At 40.9% G+C, this 20,776-nt stretch overlaps 1 protein-coding gene across 1 annotated transcript in view; it reads left to right on the top strand.

Annotated features, from left to right (window-relative positions):
- PROS1 (protein S) overlaps positions 1-20,215 on the top strand; it is a 1,920,390-nt gene extending 1,900,175 nt beyond the window's left edge. The window contains exon 15 of the mRNA XM_044071115.1: positions 14,823-20,215. Coding sequence (XP_043927050.1) covers positions 14,823-14,968 — 146 coding nt within the window. The 3' untranslated portion in view covers positions 14,969-20,215. The remainder of the gene's footprint in view (positions 1-14,822) is intronic.
- Positions 20,216-20,776: the final 561 nt, after the last annotated feature.

Raw genomic sequence — 20,776 nt, forward strand, 5'->3', positions numbered from 1 at the left:
TGCCCATCTACAAAGCCGCACACACCTTAAATTGTCACAGTGGACATGGTAGACCCGACCTCATAGCGGGGAGTAGAGAGGGTAATACATTGTTTTATTGATGCAAACCAGAGAATATTGTGCTATTTTGCCTTTGTTAGCATAATAGCCATGCAACAAACCACTGAATAGCACAGTGAACAGCACAGTCATCATAATGTGTAAGACCACATTGCAGAAAAGGGTAGAATGCAGTAAATAGTGGATATTGCAGAATTCCAAACCTGTGGAAACTGAGAGATTTCAGTACTGGTAATGTCCGCCACATTACAGGCACAACTCTACAGTGCATGGCTGCCACACACAGCTGTTACACCAGATTGATTGCCATGTGCTGCCACTGCTATGGCTCTGGCAGAGTTGTGACGATATGTACAGTGGTGGGAGTGGACAACGTAAGACACAGGGAGCAAGCAGACAAAGTTGCAGTTCTGGGGTTGGGGAGTGAGTGAACCTAAAATGCAAAGCAGCAGGGAACAGACAGAACAGTTGCTATTCCTGTGGTTTGGGGTAACAGCCCTCTATACCTCACTGCTTAGTCATGACAGGTTATAGCCCTTTGGGGAGTGACTGGACAGTGAGGTATAGAGGGCTGTTACACCACATCACAGGAATAGCAACAGCCCTCTATATGTCTTTGTCCAGTCATGACAGGTTATAGTCCTTTGGGGAGGTTGACTGCTTAGACCATGGGAAATGGGCTTGACAGCTGACATACATGTAATCCAGAAAGAGAGCAATTGGAGGCTATTTTGTATACCCACATGGAAGGGGATGCTGGACTTGCGGTTCTATAGGCAGATATTGTACTTTAGGCAGGGCAGTGAAGGACAGTGTATGTAGACCACATGCACACGTAATAGAGTCTGAAACAGTGTTTCAACACTTATGTAATTGCTCTGCATAAGGTATTACCTCCCATAGAGGAAAGTGGCGGGTGCTGTCCAACACGGACAGCCCTGTATGTCATGCATTCACTGATCTACTTGTGTTCCTGCAGGTGTACCAGAGCTGTCATGGCACAGAAAAAAAGATACTGGTCTGAGAAGTTACACCTCAGGATATGATGTTCTGCTGCAAGCCTTATAGACACATGGCAGGCATATCCTGGAGAGGACCAGGTGTGGCAAGTAATGATGCAATAGATAAATGCTGTTGGATTATACTCCTGGACAGTGCTGCCTGATCTTGCATTTAAGGAGCAGGACAGAAGGTATAGCTAATACCAGGTAACTGAACCCAAGAGAAATTTTGCACATAAGGCAGATGCACCAGGCCAGAAAAATGCACGTAAATTAAAAAAATAGAGGCCAGCGCCTTAAGAGTGAAACTCGGTTTAATGCAAATAGTAAGAAATCAGACCGGTTTCAGCAGTCTTTGCCTTCATCAGTGATTATCATCCATCTCAAAAGTTATTTCACTTTATACATCCAGCTTCATTGTCAGTCAGGCATTTAAAGGGACAGTACGTCAATAACCATATACAATCCAAAGGAGTCTATCAAAAATATAACAAGACTATATTCAAAAGTATATTCAAAAAAATGTATATCAATCAAAAATTACAAGTGGTCATTAAGACCTGGGGAAAATAATGCCCCTAGCTTAACTATCCAGCTTTTCTCTGTCATTAGGTATACTGTGCCACCCTAATTTGTATGATCTATCTCCCCATATTTTGTCAATAATGCAAAAATGAAAGGTGGCTGTTTTATGAGCACATACATGTCTATACAGTGCATTAGTCATACGTCTGTTCCTAATGTCACCTAAGTGCTCAGACATCCTTATTCTGAACGGCCTAGAGGTCTGCCCAACATAAAATGAGGAACAGGTGGCCAAATAGACCACCCAGTCCGTTCCTGAATTGGCAAAATGTTTTATACTATACACCAATTTGGTGTTCATACTAGAAAACTCCTTAGATTTTGGCATATATATACAAAAGGAGCAGTGTTCACAGGAGAATGATCCCACCAGTTTATCTCCTGTGATAGTTAATTGGTCTCCCATTATTGGTCGTTCAACCCTGGATTTGTAATGATTAAGATAAAATCCTAATGTCCTACCTCTACGATATGAAAATTTACACTCATCTGTCAGAAGGCTAGATAGTTCCTGATTAGCCATAAGGATATTCCAATTCTTGTTAACTGCATTTCTAATGGCATGAATGTTTCTACCATATGTAGTTACAAATCTAATGGTATTGTCTGTTCTTGGTGTTTTCTCATGATATTTCAATAAATCCAGTCTATCCTGCCCAGTAGCCAAGTTGCTAGCTGAAAGAATATGTCCTGATTTATAACCCCTGGCTTTAAACCTGATTATCAGGTCACTCTTATGATGTTCATAATCATAATTGGAAGAGCAAATCCTTTTAGTACGAAAAAATTGGGACTTGAGAATATTCCTTATAATGTGGTCCGGATGTAAACTGGTGGCTTCCAAAAGGCTATTGTACTGCAGATATTTGTGAAACAACTGTGTTGACAATGTGTTATCCACATTCCTACAAATCTTGACATCTAAGAAATGAATTTCTTGTTGGTGCATATTAAGAGTAAATTCAATACCCCACTTGTCATTGAGTTATTGGACAAACTCGAAAAGATATGTAGGTCTGCATGCCAAACTAGCCAACAGTTGTTAAGATATCGTTGCCAAATGTCCATATCCTCCAAAAATATGTTATGATTATCATATATAAGGAATTCCTCCAAGTACCCCATAAAGAGGTCCACATAAATGGGGGCAAAGGATGCCCCCATAGCTGTACCTCTCGCCTGCCAGTAACATTCCTTCTGAAAATAAAAGATGTTTTTTGTTAGGACATGTTCTGCCATACAGACCAGCAATGTATTGAAGCCTGGACAATAAAGATTTGCTTTGTTTAGCCAATATTCAAGAGCCCCAAGCCCAGCCTAATGTGGGATGTTTGTGTATAAAGCCGTAACATCCAGCTTACACATTATCCATTCTGGTTCTAATTGTGTATCGCTTACAATTCTGAGGAATTCCGTGGTGTCCTTGATCTGACCATAGTCAGAAGTGGCTGTAAATATTTAGTGAGAATCCTGATAAGGATTTGGATGCTCATCGTGTTACACTGCTGCAGTCATTACACTTGGGTTATCCTGCCGTCAGACGGTTCCCCAGTCGGCCAGAGTTCCAAAGTCTTCATCCGTCGTCGGTTGCTGTCGCCTCTTCCCTGACGTCAGTGCGACAGGGGTATATAAGATGCAGCCGACGCCGTTTTCTTCAGTCTTTCTTGCCACGCGGTGCCCGAAGCAAAAGCAGTTTGCAAGTTCCGGTCAGCCAACTCCTGAGATTTTCATTCCGAATCCAGAACCGAAGTCTTCTACAAAGCTAAGTACCCCGCTGGGGCAACCTTTTCTTGCCTTAGACCAATGTCAGTAAAAGTTAATAACTGTATTTCTTGTGGGAAGCAAATACCTCATAAGGATTTCCATTCCTATTGTATCCCATGCCTAGGCCCAGACCACAACGTCACTGGTTGTCGGTTTTGTGCTAGGTTTAACAAGCGCACTATTAAACGTCGGTTTGATTTTGCCCGACATTATTTTGGCAGAAAATTCAATTACACCATGCCGTCGGAACTTCCGACGACTGGAATACATAAAAAGCGCAAAGACAAGGACAGGCATCCGAGGCCCAAAACTGACTATGAGGCCTCTTCTAGGCCGGTCGCCGGTTCTCCATTTTTCAACGAGGTGCCTTTGCAGCCCCTGATGACTGCTTCTGCAGAACCACAGGCCGCCTCCAACTCCCACGCGGAGCTGGCTGGGCCTTCGGACGCACAAGTTTTTCAGCCTACCGAAACTACCCCTTCAGAGGGAACCGAAGTAGCTGAGCAATCCACAGCTTCAGAGGGTGTTTTCAGACCTACTCAGTTAAGCATTAAACCCTCTGCTAAGTCTAAGCCTCCCTTAAAAACAAAGAAACAAATACAGCATTCTCCAGGACAGGCCTCCATGCCTAAGAAACAAATGCTCAAAATGGCCGAAGACCTAATCACCCTGATCAGGGGGTCCCACCCCCCACCTGATAAAAGGCCCAGACAGGATGCAGACTATGAATCATCCGACCAGACCTAGGATATTCTTTACCCCCTTGTGAGGATTCTGATGCTGAGGAATCAATTCTATCAGCCTCTCCGCCTGAGGACTACTCCTTTGGGGAAACCTTACATACCATGAGGGAGCATTTCCATTGGGAAGGCCAGGATTACTCAGAATCTAAGAAAAGGCTCAGAGACTTCCTTTTATCACCTCAACACAGACCCCTTGCTATTCCGCCAGTGTTAGATATTGTGGATGATGTGTATACTGAATCCAGCTTAAATCCTGACTCCTTACCTCCAGCCCCAGTTAAACTTGATAGATATTACAGAGTCCCTGACTGTATAAAAGCCCTGTTGCTGACCCTGAAACTATTTCTCAGGGACCCAAAGAGATTAAGGCCTCATCAGAAAAAAAACCCAGTTCCCTCTGACAGAGATTCCAGAGCATTAGACAGATGGGGAAAGAAAGTATATACGTCTGCAACTTTAGCAATGAGAGCCTTAAATTGCCAGTTTCACATGCTAAACTATCAGCAATTTTTGATGTCTCAGTTGAAACAAAAAATGCTTCCAGATTCAGATCCTCCTAATTTTAAAGAACAACACGGATCCACCAATTTTCTCTAATCCTTTGCTCAAACAGTACCTCAGAGGGGCTAAAAACATAAGATCACCCCGTAGAGCACCTACTCCAACTTGGGACCTCAACTTTGTTTTGGAAAAATTAACTTTACCTCCTTTTGAGCCAGCTAACACAGCAGAATTAAAATATATCTCTTGGAAATGTGCTCTGCTACTGGCAATAACATCAGCACGAAGAGTTTCAGAATTACAGGCACTAATGGCAGTGGAACCTTTACTCATTTTCCACAAGGACAGGGTGTCTTTAAGAACTAACCCTATGTTTATGCCAAAGGTGGTATCAAGTGTGGCTCTAAACCAAACAATTCACTTGCCAACTTTTTATCCAAAACCACAGAATAAAGGGGAGAGACTACTGCATTCTTTGGACATTCACAGGCAGTTACGCTTCTACTTGGACTTGCAGGCTCTTCCCCGGTCCTGCTTCAGACGGTGGCCCCTCGGAACTTGGTGTAACATCGGTTCTGGGCTCCCATCCCTCTTTGGGGGGGGCCTGCCTTCCAACTTATGGAGAGGGCATTAGCCTCTGTAGGCTCTCAGATGGCCCCTTCTGTATCAGAGTGTCATATGTCAACACCTTCTGACCCAGAGCTGCCACCTTCCTCCATGTCAGCACAGCAAGCACCGAAGCTGCAAGTTTTCCCTGTACAGGACCCCTCTTCTTCGAAGTCTACTTCAGAGATTCCCACTGAGGAATGACCCTGAAAGAAGTGATGCAAGAGGGAAGCACTTAGATTCCCCGGAGGAATCTGTCACTGAAGACATGGACTTCAATGATGGGGAGGGTTCCCCCCAGTCACCCGCTGAAGATGTCTACTTTGGAGACATGCTAGTGATTTTTAAGCAAAGGAGTAACTGGAAGCCCAAACACCGACCTCTGAGAAATCTGTGTACTTGCAAGCCTTTGGTGCTCGTCCATCTACTTCTTGGGTGACCAAGAATGTCCACTGACGATCTCATTAAATTAATCGAGAAGTGGGAGTGGAAGGCCCCTGATTCCATAGAGCCGATTCCCCGGAGACCAGAAAAAAATCTTATCAGCCCCTGAAGATCACCAATATTGGGCAAAGGATTTAGCAGTAGATAGCATGCTTCATCGACCTTCGCTCTAAGGTCGTTGAATTTCATGGCGCATTTTACTTGACTCCAGAAGGATCTGATTAATGAGTTATTGAATACACTCACTGGAGCAGTATCTGATGAGGTGCGGGATAAAGTTGCCTCTCAGCTTGCCACCCTGGCATCTATATCGAACTCATCAATGCTGCTCATTGCACATGCAGCTGGGGGGACAATCAGAGCAGCAGGTTCAGGCATTGCAACAAGGTGTCATGCCTGGATGAAATTGTGTGAGTTTGCAGAGCCCTTCAAGTCTTCATTCATCAATGCTCCTTTTGATGGGTCATCTTTATTTGGCTCCAAAGTCAAAGACACACTAGCCAGGTATGAAAAAGATGGAAAAACCCTTTCTGCTGTGGGCATTCATTTTTCTACTCTGCGATACTACTCCAGGAATCAGAGGAGTTGAAAGATGTGGTTCAAGAAGTCCCAAGGGCCTTTTCAGGACACACATGGTGGTAACTCCCCTGGGGGCAGGGGGGAGCTCTGATGGAAACCGCTAATCCCATGGCAGAGGTGGTCTATGAAATCAGGGCTCCAGAGACATTCTCTGGACAACCTTACCAGTGCTCCTGAAAGGAGACCCAATTGCTTACCTCTGGAAGCAGTCAGTGGAAGAGTTTCACTGCACTTCACAACTTGGTGACAACTTCTAATACTTGGGTGCAGAAGATCATTACCAGAGGTTACCATATCCCCTTTATTCTTTTCCCAAGATCACAAAGAAGAATCTCCAATATTCCACCCAATCAGAGGGACCAAGCAGCCTTGGAGATTCAAAGCTGCTAGAAAAAAGGGTTACCAAGAAGTCCCACCAGTCCAGATGGGATCCAATTTTTGCTCAAGGTTCTTTTTAATGCCAAAAAAGACAGGGGACTGGAGACCAATATTGGACCTCAGCCTTCTGAACAAGTTTGTTCAGCAAACAAAATTCCAGATGGTCATGGTTCAGTCTATACTTCCCTTTCTAGTGGAAAATGATTGGATGTGCTCTATAGACCTTCAAGATGCGTATTACCACATAAAAATGGACAAACGCTACAGAAGGTTTCTCCACTTTCATCTAGGAGCCAGTCATTTCCAGTTCAGAGTGCTGCCCTTTGATCTCACCACAGACCCCAGGGTGTTCACCAAATGCATGGCAGCAGTCATGGCTCACTTGAGACTACACGGATTCTGGGTGTTTCCTTACTTAGACGACTGGCTCCTCACCACCCCCACCAGGGTTCTACTGCTTCATGCCACAAACTTCATTCTTCACCGTTAAAATTCTTTGGGCATCACAGTCAACAGAGAAAAATCCTAGCTGACTCCAACACAAGACCTAGAGTTCATAGGAGCTCTCTTCAGTACAATCTCTTATGTAGCTTCTGTTCCCTTTCACAGACTACAGAATATAAGGTCTGAAGTACAATTTATCATATCCAAAGACAAAGTTCCCACTCTTCTTGTCCTCAAAGCTTTAGGATCCATGGCAGTGACCATTAACTTAGTACCTCTGGCAAGATTTCACATGAGGCTACTCCATTGGCTTTTGGCTTCTCAGTGGTCCATCCTAACACATCTGATGACTTATCCCATTCTAATAACAAGTCGCTGCAAAAAGGATCTATGCTGGTGAATGCAGTCAGAGGAAATTCTTCTGGGCCATCCCTTTATTCCCTCTCAGCCCAAGGCCATCATGACGACGGATGCCTCCCAGATTGGGTGGGTGGGGGCATTATCTGGGAAGAACAGTCCAGGGCACTTGGTCTCTACAAGAGGCCAATTTGCACATGAATGTCATGGAATTGAGGGCAGTGCTGTTAGTGTTGCAAGTCTTTCAGCCTGCCCTCCCACCAGGGACAGTGGCAATTCAATCAGACATGTCAGTGGTTTTGTGCATCAACAAACAGGGTGGAACCAGATCTTACCACTATGCAGGAAGCTTTCAGAATATGGTAATGGGCAATATCTTCCAACCGCTTTTTAGTTGCAACACATATCCTGGTGAGGTCCAGTGTGATAGCGGACAAATTGAGCACATGTATTTTCCTGCCTCACAAGTGGTCTCTCAATCACAAAGTGGAGATGGAAATTTTTCACCGATGGGGCCACCCTTGCTGTGACATCTTTGCTTCAATGAACAACAAATGCAGCAGCTATTTTGCCCTAATTCCCCCTCAGAAGGAGTCCCGAGAGACGGTCTCCTTCTCGATTGGCCCATGGGTCTTCTGTATGATTTTCCCCCCTTTCTCCTCATTCCCATTTTCTTGAAGAAAGCTCAAAGATTGAGAAGCAACGTGGTCCTCATTGCACCCTTTTGGCCCTAACAGTTCTGGTTCCTTTTCTTTGGCTTCACCGTCCATGGATTCTGGACCCAGTTCCAGACCTGCTGTCTCACCCGCCAGGGACTGGTGCGTCCGAACCTTCACAGTCTCAAACTGACTGCTTGGTTCCCCCAATTCCATTAGTCTCCAGGCAGAATAATATAGCTTCCCAGTACAAAAAATTCTTCTCACGTCTCATAAACTATCCACCAGGAAATTCTGTCTTAGGAAATGAAAGAGATTTTTCAATTTGGGTCTGTAAGAATAATTTAGATCCCCTTTTGGCACCTGTTGAAAAAGTCTTGGAATATTTAACTTCCCTTTTTGATCAAGGAGCTTCTGCTTCCACCATTAAGGTTCAGTTAGCGGCCATTTCTAATTTCCACAATGGCAACAATGACCATTCTCTAATTTCCATTCAATTTTGTTTTTCCTAAAGGTACCTTACATCTAAAGCCCCCTTTCAAGGAACCTATAGCTCAATGGGATCTGACCCTGGTTTTGCAGTCTTTGGTGCTTCCTCTCTTTGAACCAGCTACTTGCCATCTCAGATTTCTGTTGTGGAAAACCATTTTTCTAGTGGCCATTACTTTTACCAGGAGAGTTTCTGAGATTCAAGCATTATGTGTGAAACCCCCATATCTGATTTTTCATAAGGATAGGGTTTCTTTAAGAACCAACCCTTCCTTTCTTCCTAAGGTGGTCTCAGTTTTTGCCTGTTCTTTTGCCAGATTTCTTCAGTAAAGCTGAATATTGCTTGCATTTACTGGATGTTCACAGACAATTACATTTTTACCTCAACAGGACTAAACAGTCTAGAAAATCGGACCAGTTATTTGTTTCCTTTCTAGGTCCAACTCTGGGGAAACCTGTCTCAAAAGTTACCTTGTTAAGATGGCTAAGAGACTGTGTTGCCTTCATTTATAATCATAACAACCACAAGTTATCTGCGTTTGTGAGAGCGCATTCCTCTAGGTCAATAGCCACATCAGCTGTTATCCACTGCAAGGCTTCCATGGATGAAATATGTGCAGCCATAACATGGGCTACTCCACATACCTTTATCACTCATTACAAATTGAATATGGTCTCCAGGGAAAGAGCGTCCTTTGGCTTTACGGTTCTCGGGAATATCCTTCCATAAGGCCACCCAGGAATTAAACTAGCTGGGGACTCTTGTCCCACTGGTCAAGAATGAATGAAGATTGACAACATCAGATAAAGAAGTTCTGTACTCACCATAATGTTCCATCAGTGTTGTCGATCTTCATTCATTCTTGACATCCCACCCTCCTTCCCCCTCCTGCAGATTTCCTGGATAATAGAATACTTGTTCTGGGAACCTATAGGTTTAACCTTGGACATGGCTTCTACCTTTGTATGTATGTGTTCTTCTGTCATACTATTTGGCTGCAAACTTGATCTGAGGTAATCGAGAGAGAGCCATTGTGGGTAGAGTCTTAATCATAGAGTTTTTTGGCTGGTGCAAGCTGTGTAACGGCCGAGCCAGTTCCGAGGATTTGAATAGTCCCACTGGTTAAGAGTGAATGAACATTGACGACAACAGATGGAACATTATGGTGAGTACATAACTTATTTTTGTAGCAAATGTTTAAGTTTATAAAAGCAGTATTGAAAATCTGTCCTTATTTTTGGGCCTTTGTCTCTCTCCCCCCCATTACTTTTGGCTTTGTCCAGACATCTTGCAGTAAGATTAAGAGGTATTTTGACAGATTTATGAATTCTTGGTATTCCAAAAAGTTTGGTAAAGCAAGATTGTCCAGTGTCAAAAAAATTATAAATCTAAAGAAAATGTATTGGTATGAGCTAGTTCAGACTAATCACTGTCTGTGTGTATTGTTAATATAATACAGTGACATTTTCCAGAAAAGAAACGTCTTTTTACAAACTCTGAGTAGAATTTATGTACTATTTGTGTTCAGCAAAACTAAACCCCCCACTTTGTCAGCTTTCATTGTTCTGATTTCTTGGTTAGTGCACATATCCCCCAGAGCAGTTGTCTCCATTTAGGTTGTAGAATCTCCTCTATGGAGCATTTTTTTTTTTTGCAAATGTCAGAACTGTGGAATTAAGGAGAGGATTGAACAAAATGTTCCTTTCAAACTCATCTTCGTAAGTTTCAGTACATCCTATAACAATGCAGTTCAGGTAAATTTTTTTTCCTAAAAAATGGTTTCAGTTCAGTTAATGTTTTATCTAAATGAGATGTGCAGGAAAATGAAATTAAAAATTTTTTTAAATCACGTTTTCTTCTGTCAATGTCACTTTTCTTAGATTGTATAGCTCAAATACTGATGGTCCCTTCACTTCATTGTTAGCTGAAATGTTGATGGAGTAATTTCCAAAGTTACTGTTCAACATTTTCTCACTTGCTGAATGCAGTTGCATCAATAACTTCTGGAACAAGTCAACATCTACCGTGTGGAAAGGCATTGTCTTCCGTAACATTGTTATGCTGGCCAAAAACAGTTTCATAACACTGTAAAAAGTCTGTATTACTTACCTGGCTCTGTTCTACCATCATACATCCCATTTGGGTAGTGGTGGTAAATGCATCCTATTTTCCATCAGAAGTCTTGTGCAATCCTTTCAGACCTCCTAACCAATGTGCTGTTCTTTGCTGTGTCTGAAGGAACTTCCACATTTATTTCCTGTTCATTTATAGGGTCACTGGTCATGTGGTTGAAATATGTATTCTGATTGGTCCTTTTGTCCTTTTTTTTTTACACAGGATATGTAGTTCCTTTTGTGTATTCATCAGTCATGCTTGTACAACTTACACTTTCTCTGTAGTAATATTTCATCTAGTGTCTCATAGCTTGAGTGGTTGTTACTGAAGAAAATGTGCCTGGTGATCTGTCGGCTCAAATCTTCTGTCTGTTGACTTAAATCCCCAATCTCTGAATCACTGTATCAAATGAGAATATCCAAAAGCTGATTTCCAGCATAATGACAAAAAAAAAAAAAAAAAAAAAATCAGTTCATAAAATGTCTGAATTTTTAGGAATGCCATTAGGAAACTGTCATATTTTCAGTACTTCAGGAATTCCATTTACATTGACACATTGTGTAAGAAACAAATTGTGTCACTGTAAGTTTTTCCACTTTTTTAGCTTTTATTCAAATTCTGTTCACAAAAGTCTGATGCCTTAATTATGACTCTGATTTTTCTATTCTTTCTTCAGTTTCCCATTGAAGGAGAATTTAAGGAGCAGTGATGTTTTAGAAATGGCTGTCACACTTGCTTTTCTGACTGGATCATTTCTGCTATTTCCAATGAGAACCGCAAAAAAAATTGCCAGGGTTTATGTTGTTGACTTCATTTCTAGTGGGACTAGAACAAGAATGAGAACTGGGATTGGTAACCAGTACACTGTTGCACAAAGCTCTACTGAAGAATCAGCGGTTTGTATGATATACTTGTCATTAATCTTTTTGAAAATAAATCTACAACTCTGAGGCCAAGGTAGTAAACATGGAAAATCTAATTTGTTTTTCACCCTGGGAATTAGTGATGCTGTGTAATAGCCTAGAATTCCATATACAAGCACTAATGAACATGACGAGAATCAGACCAATAAACTCCAGTCTTGTAGTGTGAGTGGCAATGAAAATCAAAATTTACAGCCAAGCACTCCTTTGTTGCCTCACAGTAAGATGCTATCCAGTTCAATTCTCAGCTAGAGCATCTTCTGCATGGAGGCATGCATGAATGGGCGTACCTTCGTTGAAGGTTGTGCATCAGGGCTGGCAACTCGGCACGTAAAAATCAACTGCCAATCTTTAGCGGACCGGCATTCTGCTGTGGCGATCCCTAACCGGGAAAAGCCGAAAGACACAACAGCAGCCAAGCACTCCTTTCAGGAATTAAGCAGTGTATGGTGGAGCTGCGGTAGCATTGTCGCCTCACAGTAAGACGTTGTCCTGTTCGATTCTCATCTAGAACGTCTTCTGTGTGTAGACATGCATGAATGGGCATACCTTCGTTGAAGGTTGTGCATCAGGGCCGGCAACTTGGCACGTAAAAATCTACTGCCAATCATTAGCAGACCGGAGTTCCACTGTGGCGACCCCTAACCGGGAAAAGCTGAAAGACACAACTCCTTTCAGGAATCACTGAAGCTGCAACTCATTTAGCACTTTTATTGTCTAGATTTCTTCAGAATGAAGACACATTTAAATCATGTCTGTTTATAGCTTAGTTTACAGTCACATGATCATATGTAAAATCAATAGGCAGGTTTTATAATTTAGCAGCTCTATTCTTTAAAGTACTTGTATAATTCAAACCATCATTTATTAATATCCCCTTTAAAAAAGCAAGTTTCTACCTAGTCAACTACAAACAAAATTAAAACTTTTTACAATTCATACATGTTGTTGAGTGTTTATTCAAAATATTTTTATTTATTTATTGATTTATTTATTAAGTAGTTTTTGTTTATTGGGAAAGTCTGACTGGGCCCTGATGGACTCCTTTTTGGTGGAGGCCCAGGAAAAAAGCTCCACAGTTAACAAATCTTAGATGTCATACAATAAAATACAGTACGAGGCAAAACAACAAATATTACCTATCACATACAAGATGCAAACATTTGTATATAAAAGAAGAAAAAAAAAAGAACAGAAGAGGGAGGGAACCTGGAAATTATTACATTCTGCAACCTTACATTCAGTTTTACTTTAGCAATGATAAGCTATTAGGTCTTTAGATGAAAGCCCAGAAGCTTAGATTATACAAGGAGACCAAAAGGGCACCACAAATAACAGGACAGACAGATAGACTTGTATCAACATTTAGCCAGGAGAAAAATAGCAGGAGCATAGTTTGGAATCCAAGAGGTAGGTCCTAAAGTTTGTTTTGAAGCATGTTGGATTTATGATTTTTATCTTTTTTTTTTTTTTTTTTTATAGCCTATATATGTCTGTAGAACTGCTTTGACTTTCCTGCTTGTTTTCCCTTCATATAAGGAATCACAATTTTCACAAGTAGTGATATACGCAATTCCTGTATTGTTACAGTTGAGGTGTTGTCTAGTACCTGTGGATCTATAATATCTTTTTATAGTTATATAGGACTGTTCATCATGTACTTGCACATCTTACAAAACCTGCAGGAAAATATTCTCGATCATTTGTTGTTCACCGGAACATCTCTGTGTTCTTTTTCAAGTAACATCTTAGTGGTACATGTTTTAGTCACTGGTGTAGTCACATTCACCTTAAAAATCAAAGGTTGCAAATACTAGTAGGACCACTTGATTAGAGATACACAGGTTTCAGCTTTTTCAGTTGTACAGAAGTAAAATCAGAAATGCTTTCTAAAGATTTGCATAGTGGACTTAGACAAGGCATAACATTCATTTTGATTTGAGTAGGCTACACTGGCAGCTGTTTACAGTATACAGTATGATAAAGTAAAGTCCCAGTTCCTATATAAATTAAGCAGCTATAGAAAATGCAAGAGTATAGATGTTACTGAAAACAAAGTGATATATTAAAGATAATGCAGTTGTATGAGGTGCAGTGACTGTAGGTGAAGTCTTGTTTGAGTTTTAGAAGGAGTCTGCTCAAGGAGTATTTTGTATATATCTTGTTTGCCCTCTGTGTGGCTGATCCTTCAGTTGACCTCTCTGTATGTATTTTTCCACCAGACAACCCCCCTTCTTCGCCCATTGGGGAATGTGAAGAAGGCATTTGGTCTGTACAGCACTCACCTTCATTCTTCAGTTGTGTACATGTTTTTGAGATGCTCTTCACCCCAACTTCCCGGAGCGTGATATGCAGTGTTGTACGGTACTGTCTATGAATTCTCATACAAGTTGCTATACATTGAAGTCACTCTCGAATCCAGTGTTAAGCCCAGGATGAGGCTTGCTAATTCCCTTGTCCTCTATTTAGCTAGGGAGATCTGTCATAAGGTGTCATAAGGGGACTCAGATCCTTCTTTCAGCTGTCTACCAACCCAGACTTATTGCTAAACCTAATAACAGATATATTTATGAATGTGACTTTTTAGAGCTGGTGAATATTTGCAAACTTTATTGCCTCATTGAATTGCAAAGTCACAGAACTTGAGACTGATTTTGTATACGTGATACTAAACAATGCCTCAGGGTAGTATGTAGTGTACAACTGTATATTCTTCTGTCTCTAGTTCACATCTAGACATGACTCATGTTCAGCTATGTTTTTTATATGTTTGCCAGTGTTCCAGCAGAAAAGTTGCTACACAGCTACATAGATTGCAGTACCACTGTATTTGGTTTTCATAGATGCGAGCTGGAGTCACTAACCTCTCTTCACTCAGAAGTATGTTGGGAGAGAAATGTCAAGAATTATTTATTTCCACTTTCAAGTAATGGTACAGCCTTCCCTGTTTACAGAACTGATTTCTAATGCTGTACTTGGAAAACTTCCAACAGTATTTAATCTGAGTTTGGGAAACAGTGTTTTGTCAAGCCTGATAGTGCTCTAAAACAACATTTATAGCAATGCAAGCAAAAATAAACACAACTGAATGTGAGAATGCAACCTTTCTCAAAGATAAGTTTATGAAATATGCAGGCTACACTATTATAAATTCATTTTTTGGTTTCTTTCTGTAGATGTCCCTATCACTGCAACCCCAGTGACTGCCTTTTATAATGGCTGCATGGAAATTGAAGTTAACGGTGAGAAGCTTGACTTGGATGAAGCTGTCAGCAAAGAAAATGGCATTAGATCACATTCGTGTCCACATATATATCAGTAGTTAACTACTTGGAACGTTTTCTGTTAGGCATTGTAGACCTTCTAGTAAATAAATAACACCAAACATGTAAACTGGTTACTTTTTTACTCAAAAAATGCATAGCATCAGTTTTAAATGCAATGTGGAAATGTAGTTTATGAACATGTAATTGCAGTCAGTTGCCTTAATGCGCTGAAATAGGACTTGTGAAAAATGAACTGTTAAATAGTGTAACTTAACTTTAAAAATCATGACATAAACGAAATTGAATTGCATGGCAAGTTGTGCTTCTCTTGCACATGATCATAGCCTACTTTTCAGAGAATGTAATGCTGACATGGCAAGCTAGTGATTTCTCATAGACTGTGCTGCGACTCTTGCTTGAATTCATGTGCAGATGTACAAACCTTACCCTGGTACCCTGTAGGCTGTTAACTCTGACTTGATGGATGTTTGAAAGGGATACTTAAAAGTGCTGCAGAGCAGTTAACCTGACTTTATATACTTACTGCATTGATACCTCTCTGGGCAGTTTCTTGTAGCTGTCACAGGTCAGGCACCAACAGGGAATGTATTTGTTTCACTTAATTAAATTTAAATACAGTGAAAAGTTGACTTGTCTTGATTTCAGCTATCAACTGCTTACAGAATTTAGTCCATCCTGGAGTCTGTTTTGGGTTATAGTACATAAAATTAGGACCTGCTCTACTGAATTCCCAATTCAGTGAAAGTCTGAAAAATAAACAGACCTATGGACCTGACTGATGTAATAGGCAAGCCTACGCACTTCTATGGAGGTTTATTTGTATTCTTCATCTCCTTACTTAGTATAACCTGCTTCAGGGTTGCACAACCTAAGCACAGGTCAAGAATTTGGAATTCACAGAACCTTGCTGATGCAGGTCTTGGCTAACTACCCTGCCCTGACTTGCCCATCATTAATTTATGAGGTTCTATTCTCTGTCAGGCAGTGACAAAAGAATGTGCACTCTTACTTGTGTATTTCAGAAATCACTGGAGAACAGTAATTATGTACCCAAGAAACTTCAACATAACACTCCATGTTATGCTATTTCTATATTTAAACATTGCATTGTTACCTGCTTTGCCTATTATGTTTTTCTGTTCTTGGTATTCAGAACTTGTATGATAATAATAATGCATTCATTTTTTGATGGAATACCTGCTTTCAAGAGGTCTCAGTTTTGAATAATTGGACTTGAAATAACACAGTTCATCAAATTCTGTTTTAATTTGCTGTGAGCAGTATAGGCTTTCAAGCCATAAACTGCCAATGTGTGCCTCAAGATTTTTTGTTTTAAACTGGTATCTTTTTTATTTCAGTATTCATTAACAAGGGTTCCTAAAACATCCTGTTTTTATGCTTTCCTGATTCTGAATAATCAAATTTGATAAAGCCACAGAGTTGGAAAACTCCCACTACCCAAGTCAGTTTATGCCAAGTACTTTGCAAACCTTGCCATACTTCTGTCAGTGTGCTGGATGTAGGATTAATCTTTGCTTTTAGTTAACTGGTGACTGACATCCAAGCCTGGGCTTGAGCTGCAGAAAAGCATAGTGCTATTGAGTGGCCCAGAATGCTCTCTGTAGAAATACTCATCAAAATTAATATATGCTGTGAGATTTCCCTCAGGATAATCATGTACAAGCTGAGGTTACTGACAGACGCTCTCAGGATTACAGTAACTGTCCAAAAATTTGATTATTTCACTGTTGGATTAAACAGTCACCAGAATCATCCCTTTGAGTAGAATCATGCGTCGGGTATGTTTTGAACAGACACACACGTCCATGCATGCATGTAGTGTCATTGCCAAAAGTCGATTGAGATTTACTGTTGCCTACTTGTGCTCACTGTGTGGACATACAGTTTATAAATTAACCTGTTCCTTGTGAGTGGTAGAGCAGGTTTGTGATGGCAAGCTGTGCAGCTGGTAAGTTAAAAATGCTGTGGTAAGGGAGAAGCAAGCACATGCCATACATTTTGCTGATATTATCTGGTCAACAGGCTGAACTCAAATATAGTGTGAATGTGCTTCCCTCTACCCATCCCCCATGCATTAGAGCAGTCGACAGCAGCCCCTTTTCAAACCACTTAACATTGAAATACCAAAATCATCAGGAAACAGAGCATCCATGGCATGTTGCAGTCAAAGTGACTGAACAGACCTACAGTCCCATGTGCAGAATGTTAGCAACACAGTGCTGCATTAAGGATATCAAGAGGAGATTGTCATAGTCACTAATTCCGTACATAAAAACAAAACCTTGCCTGACATTGTAAACACCAGTACCTTTCCTGTTCATGGTCTTCACTTCTTAATCATGCTGCTTTCCAAAACAATAAAGTGCACTGCTGATAATCAGTGGCTTCAGGGGAGAACTAGTAAAATGCTAAAACCTGCTGGTGCCGCTATATGAAAAAACAGCACTAGATGCAGTTGGTGGACTTCACCATTTTTCTGTGATGTGGGCCACAACCTGCTGAAAAATGCAAGTCATCTCTAGACATTTAAAGCATGTAGTTGGCAACATCACTACATAGCATGAAAATACAGGATAGAACTGAGAAGCCACCACTGCCTGCACTTCAGGGGATGACACGTGATGTGACAGAGGTTACGGCAGTGGTCCTACTTTGTCATCATCCATTCTACTGGTAGTTTCGAAGGCTGACAGAGACCATTCCTAACCCCTTTTAAGAGTATGCATGTCTAGAACACACTAGTGAGAGTATGCAAGACTTGTCTGTTTCAAGTGATACAGTGAAGAGAAGCATCAACGCAAACATTGATTATGTCATAAAGAGCGCTTATGCGATCATGTCATATATATTCCAACAGCTGTATATAATGCATGTCACAGTTATGTCCGTATTTGTTGAACACTGTGCCCCATGGTCTATGCACCAGTGAACTCTAGGAATATATGCACATACAAAGACATGTTTTACACAGGCAGAGGGTATGCAGCTGGAGCTCAATATCATTATGTCTAACTTCAGCATCAGAGTATGTACACTCTGCAACTCTGTAATCCATGGGAGAAGCCATAAAGCCTATTTCTTCCATCTGCTCAAAGTAATATGAAGGAATTTATGGCAATGATGAGAACATGTCTGCATGTTATTATCTGACAGTCTTCTTACACCCCCCCCGAATGAAATATCACCAGCATTTTATACATTTTGAAAGCATGCTATGCCTTAGCTATGGGTCATGTGCCATTGGTTTGAGGAAATCTGTGTCCTCTAACAAGATGAAATGTGTACTGTGTAGCATGTAGTTGAGGTCTGACCCATCTTTCATCAGAGTGTACCAGACTTGCCTGTTCTACAAAACAGGGCTAAAGTTTGTTATCAGACAGATCTAGCACTACAGAGGCAAATTCATGCCCATAATAATGAAATCTATAGTTTATCAAAGCTATGAAGGATGCTTCTGCTTGAACTGAGATTAAGATCTAATGCCCGCCATCATCAAGTGACTGTATAGAGAAGTAGGAGCAGTACATCATCACAAGAGTGAGAACTATTTGTTGGGCAGCTGTAGTAGAAACAGGCATAAAAAAATATTTTCCTTTTAGTACCTATCCCATACCCCCAGGGCTGATGTGAGCTGCCTATGCCTTCTCCTAAGGGCATTCAGAGTCCCACCCATGCCCTGTGAAGACTGTTGTGCAGGCATGGCTTGGCAGAGCCCATAGTGCTGCACTAGGTATACCTCTCTGAAGTAACTGTTGATATTGCAGTGGAATGGACAACCGAATGACTTTGATGAGTGAGCTGGCATCAGCCTCTCACTCCCACAGTCTTGTTATCTAGTGCCTCCAGCTCCCAAGCCTCTAATCTGTCTCAGATTATCTTGGTCATAATCAGGACTTCATCCCCCTAGGCCATGGAGTTGGACTTTATGTCTTAAGTTTTAACTCTGATGTCTTTGTAATAACAGGGGTGGCACTGTTGCACAGCAGATAGTGTTAGCACCTAACAGCAAGAGATTCCCTAGTTTGATTCTTAGTTGGGGTCCCTTCTTTGCGGAGTCTGCATGTTCTGCCTGTGTCCATGTGGGTTTCCTCCTACATTCCAAAGACCAGCAGTAGTTGGATTGGACACACTGAATTGGCCATAGGTGTGAGTGTGCATGCAAGTGTGTGGTGTGGAAGAATTAGTGCGGCAGTGCTAGCCACCCATTCAGTGTGCACCTTGGCTGTAGAGGATTTTCACTGTTGAAGTGACATCCTGATCCCATGAGCAAAAATGGGAAAAAGGGTTGTGGATGGATGGGTCTTCATAATATACTAGTTTTCTGGGAGTTTACTGCAGCCTCTTTGTAACGTCATGCTGCAACTTTGCTTGGAATACAGCTTACATGCAGGCATTCAAGTTTTAGTTATACTGGCAACTTATGAGCTGGTAAGGGAGACACCAACCATCTGAGAAGAGTACAGCAATACCTGAGTTGTAATTAGTAGTCACTAACTGAGCAGAAGTCCACCAACAATGTCTGAGCAGCCTATGGCTAGTTTGTAAGGCCCTCTGAAGCTGACCACCAATGAGGTACCTTTGTATGCCTTTTCCTTTATCCCTTTTCAGTGCTGTTTTTGTCATTTCTTGACCCAAAGCCAGTGTATTACAGTATTGCCAGTTACCATGGTATGGATTGGTTTACTTAAAGTAGTTTATTAGCAGCACTGTATGCCTATTACAGAAGATTGACCATAATTGTGCACTAAACAGTAGCTTTTTTACAGTCATATGACCGGTTTTAGGTATCTTTACCTTTGTCACCTGAAGAGTTTTTGTACACTAGCTGTATTTGCCTGAAGGTCAATAAAAGGGCAGTAGCCCTAATGACCCCATTCATAAAGAGCAGCTCAAGAAGATTTTAGCCCTTGCATGTAAATCTGTTCTATGATTAGAAACTTATCAGTAAATTTGTGTTACACTGTATATTGTAGATGATGAAGAAAACATACAATGCTTCATAAGCTGTCAGGTATTACTCATATTTTTGGAAATTAAATGTATGCTACATATAACAACTTTGTGTATTTTTTTATTCTTGTAATTCAAATGCTTTACTGATGTTACTTGAAACATCTTCCTATAAGACTTGCTCATTAGAAGAAAATTCCAGGAATGTCTATGTGTTTCACTGTTCATGTATAAGTGCCTATACTGTTTTATTTTTTATACAGTTCTATCTGTATCAAAATCAATGAGAAAATTAAATAATTAAAAATACAGCTAATTGCATTTTTGTTTTAATGCTATCCAGATATTATTTTTATCATATTTTGGTATTGCTTTAATTGTACTTCAAATCAGGAACAATTGCTTATATTGCTCACAGTGCCACAAAGCAAATTAACAAATTATGCACTAGCTCAGTGTCTAGTCCCATTTGAACATCAATTCCACCGACAGTAGCACAAAAGGTGTCCTGGAAAGTTTACCCTGTAAAGGATCACTCATGGCAGTACATGCTGTTGGCAGTAGTATACCTGAAGTAGGTCCCCCACATTCTCAGTCCTTACCTTCTGCCAGTCTCACAGTGAAGTGAAAAACTACAGTCCTTGGACTGTTTAGTTTCCCTTTGCCAACAGTTATCGTTTTTTTGGATAATGTTTATTAGATTTGTGCTTTATTGCATATTGTCCAGTGTTAAGTTATTATGTAGACTAAACATGTTCTGTGTTGTAAGTTATTACACAGATGAGGCATGTTGTCCTGTGTTATGTCATTGCGTAGACAAGGTATGCTGTCCTGTGTTGTAAGTTATTACGTAGATGAGGTATGCTGTCTTG

This window comes from Protopterus annectens, chromosome 5.part0 (genome assembly GCF_019279795.1).
Source record: "Protopterus annectens isolate FY-2018-M chromosome 5.part0, PAN1.0, whole genome shotgun sequence".
NCBI lineage: Eukaryota > Metazoa > Chordata > Ceratodontiformes > Protopteridae > Protopterus > Protopterus annectens.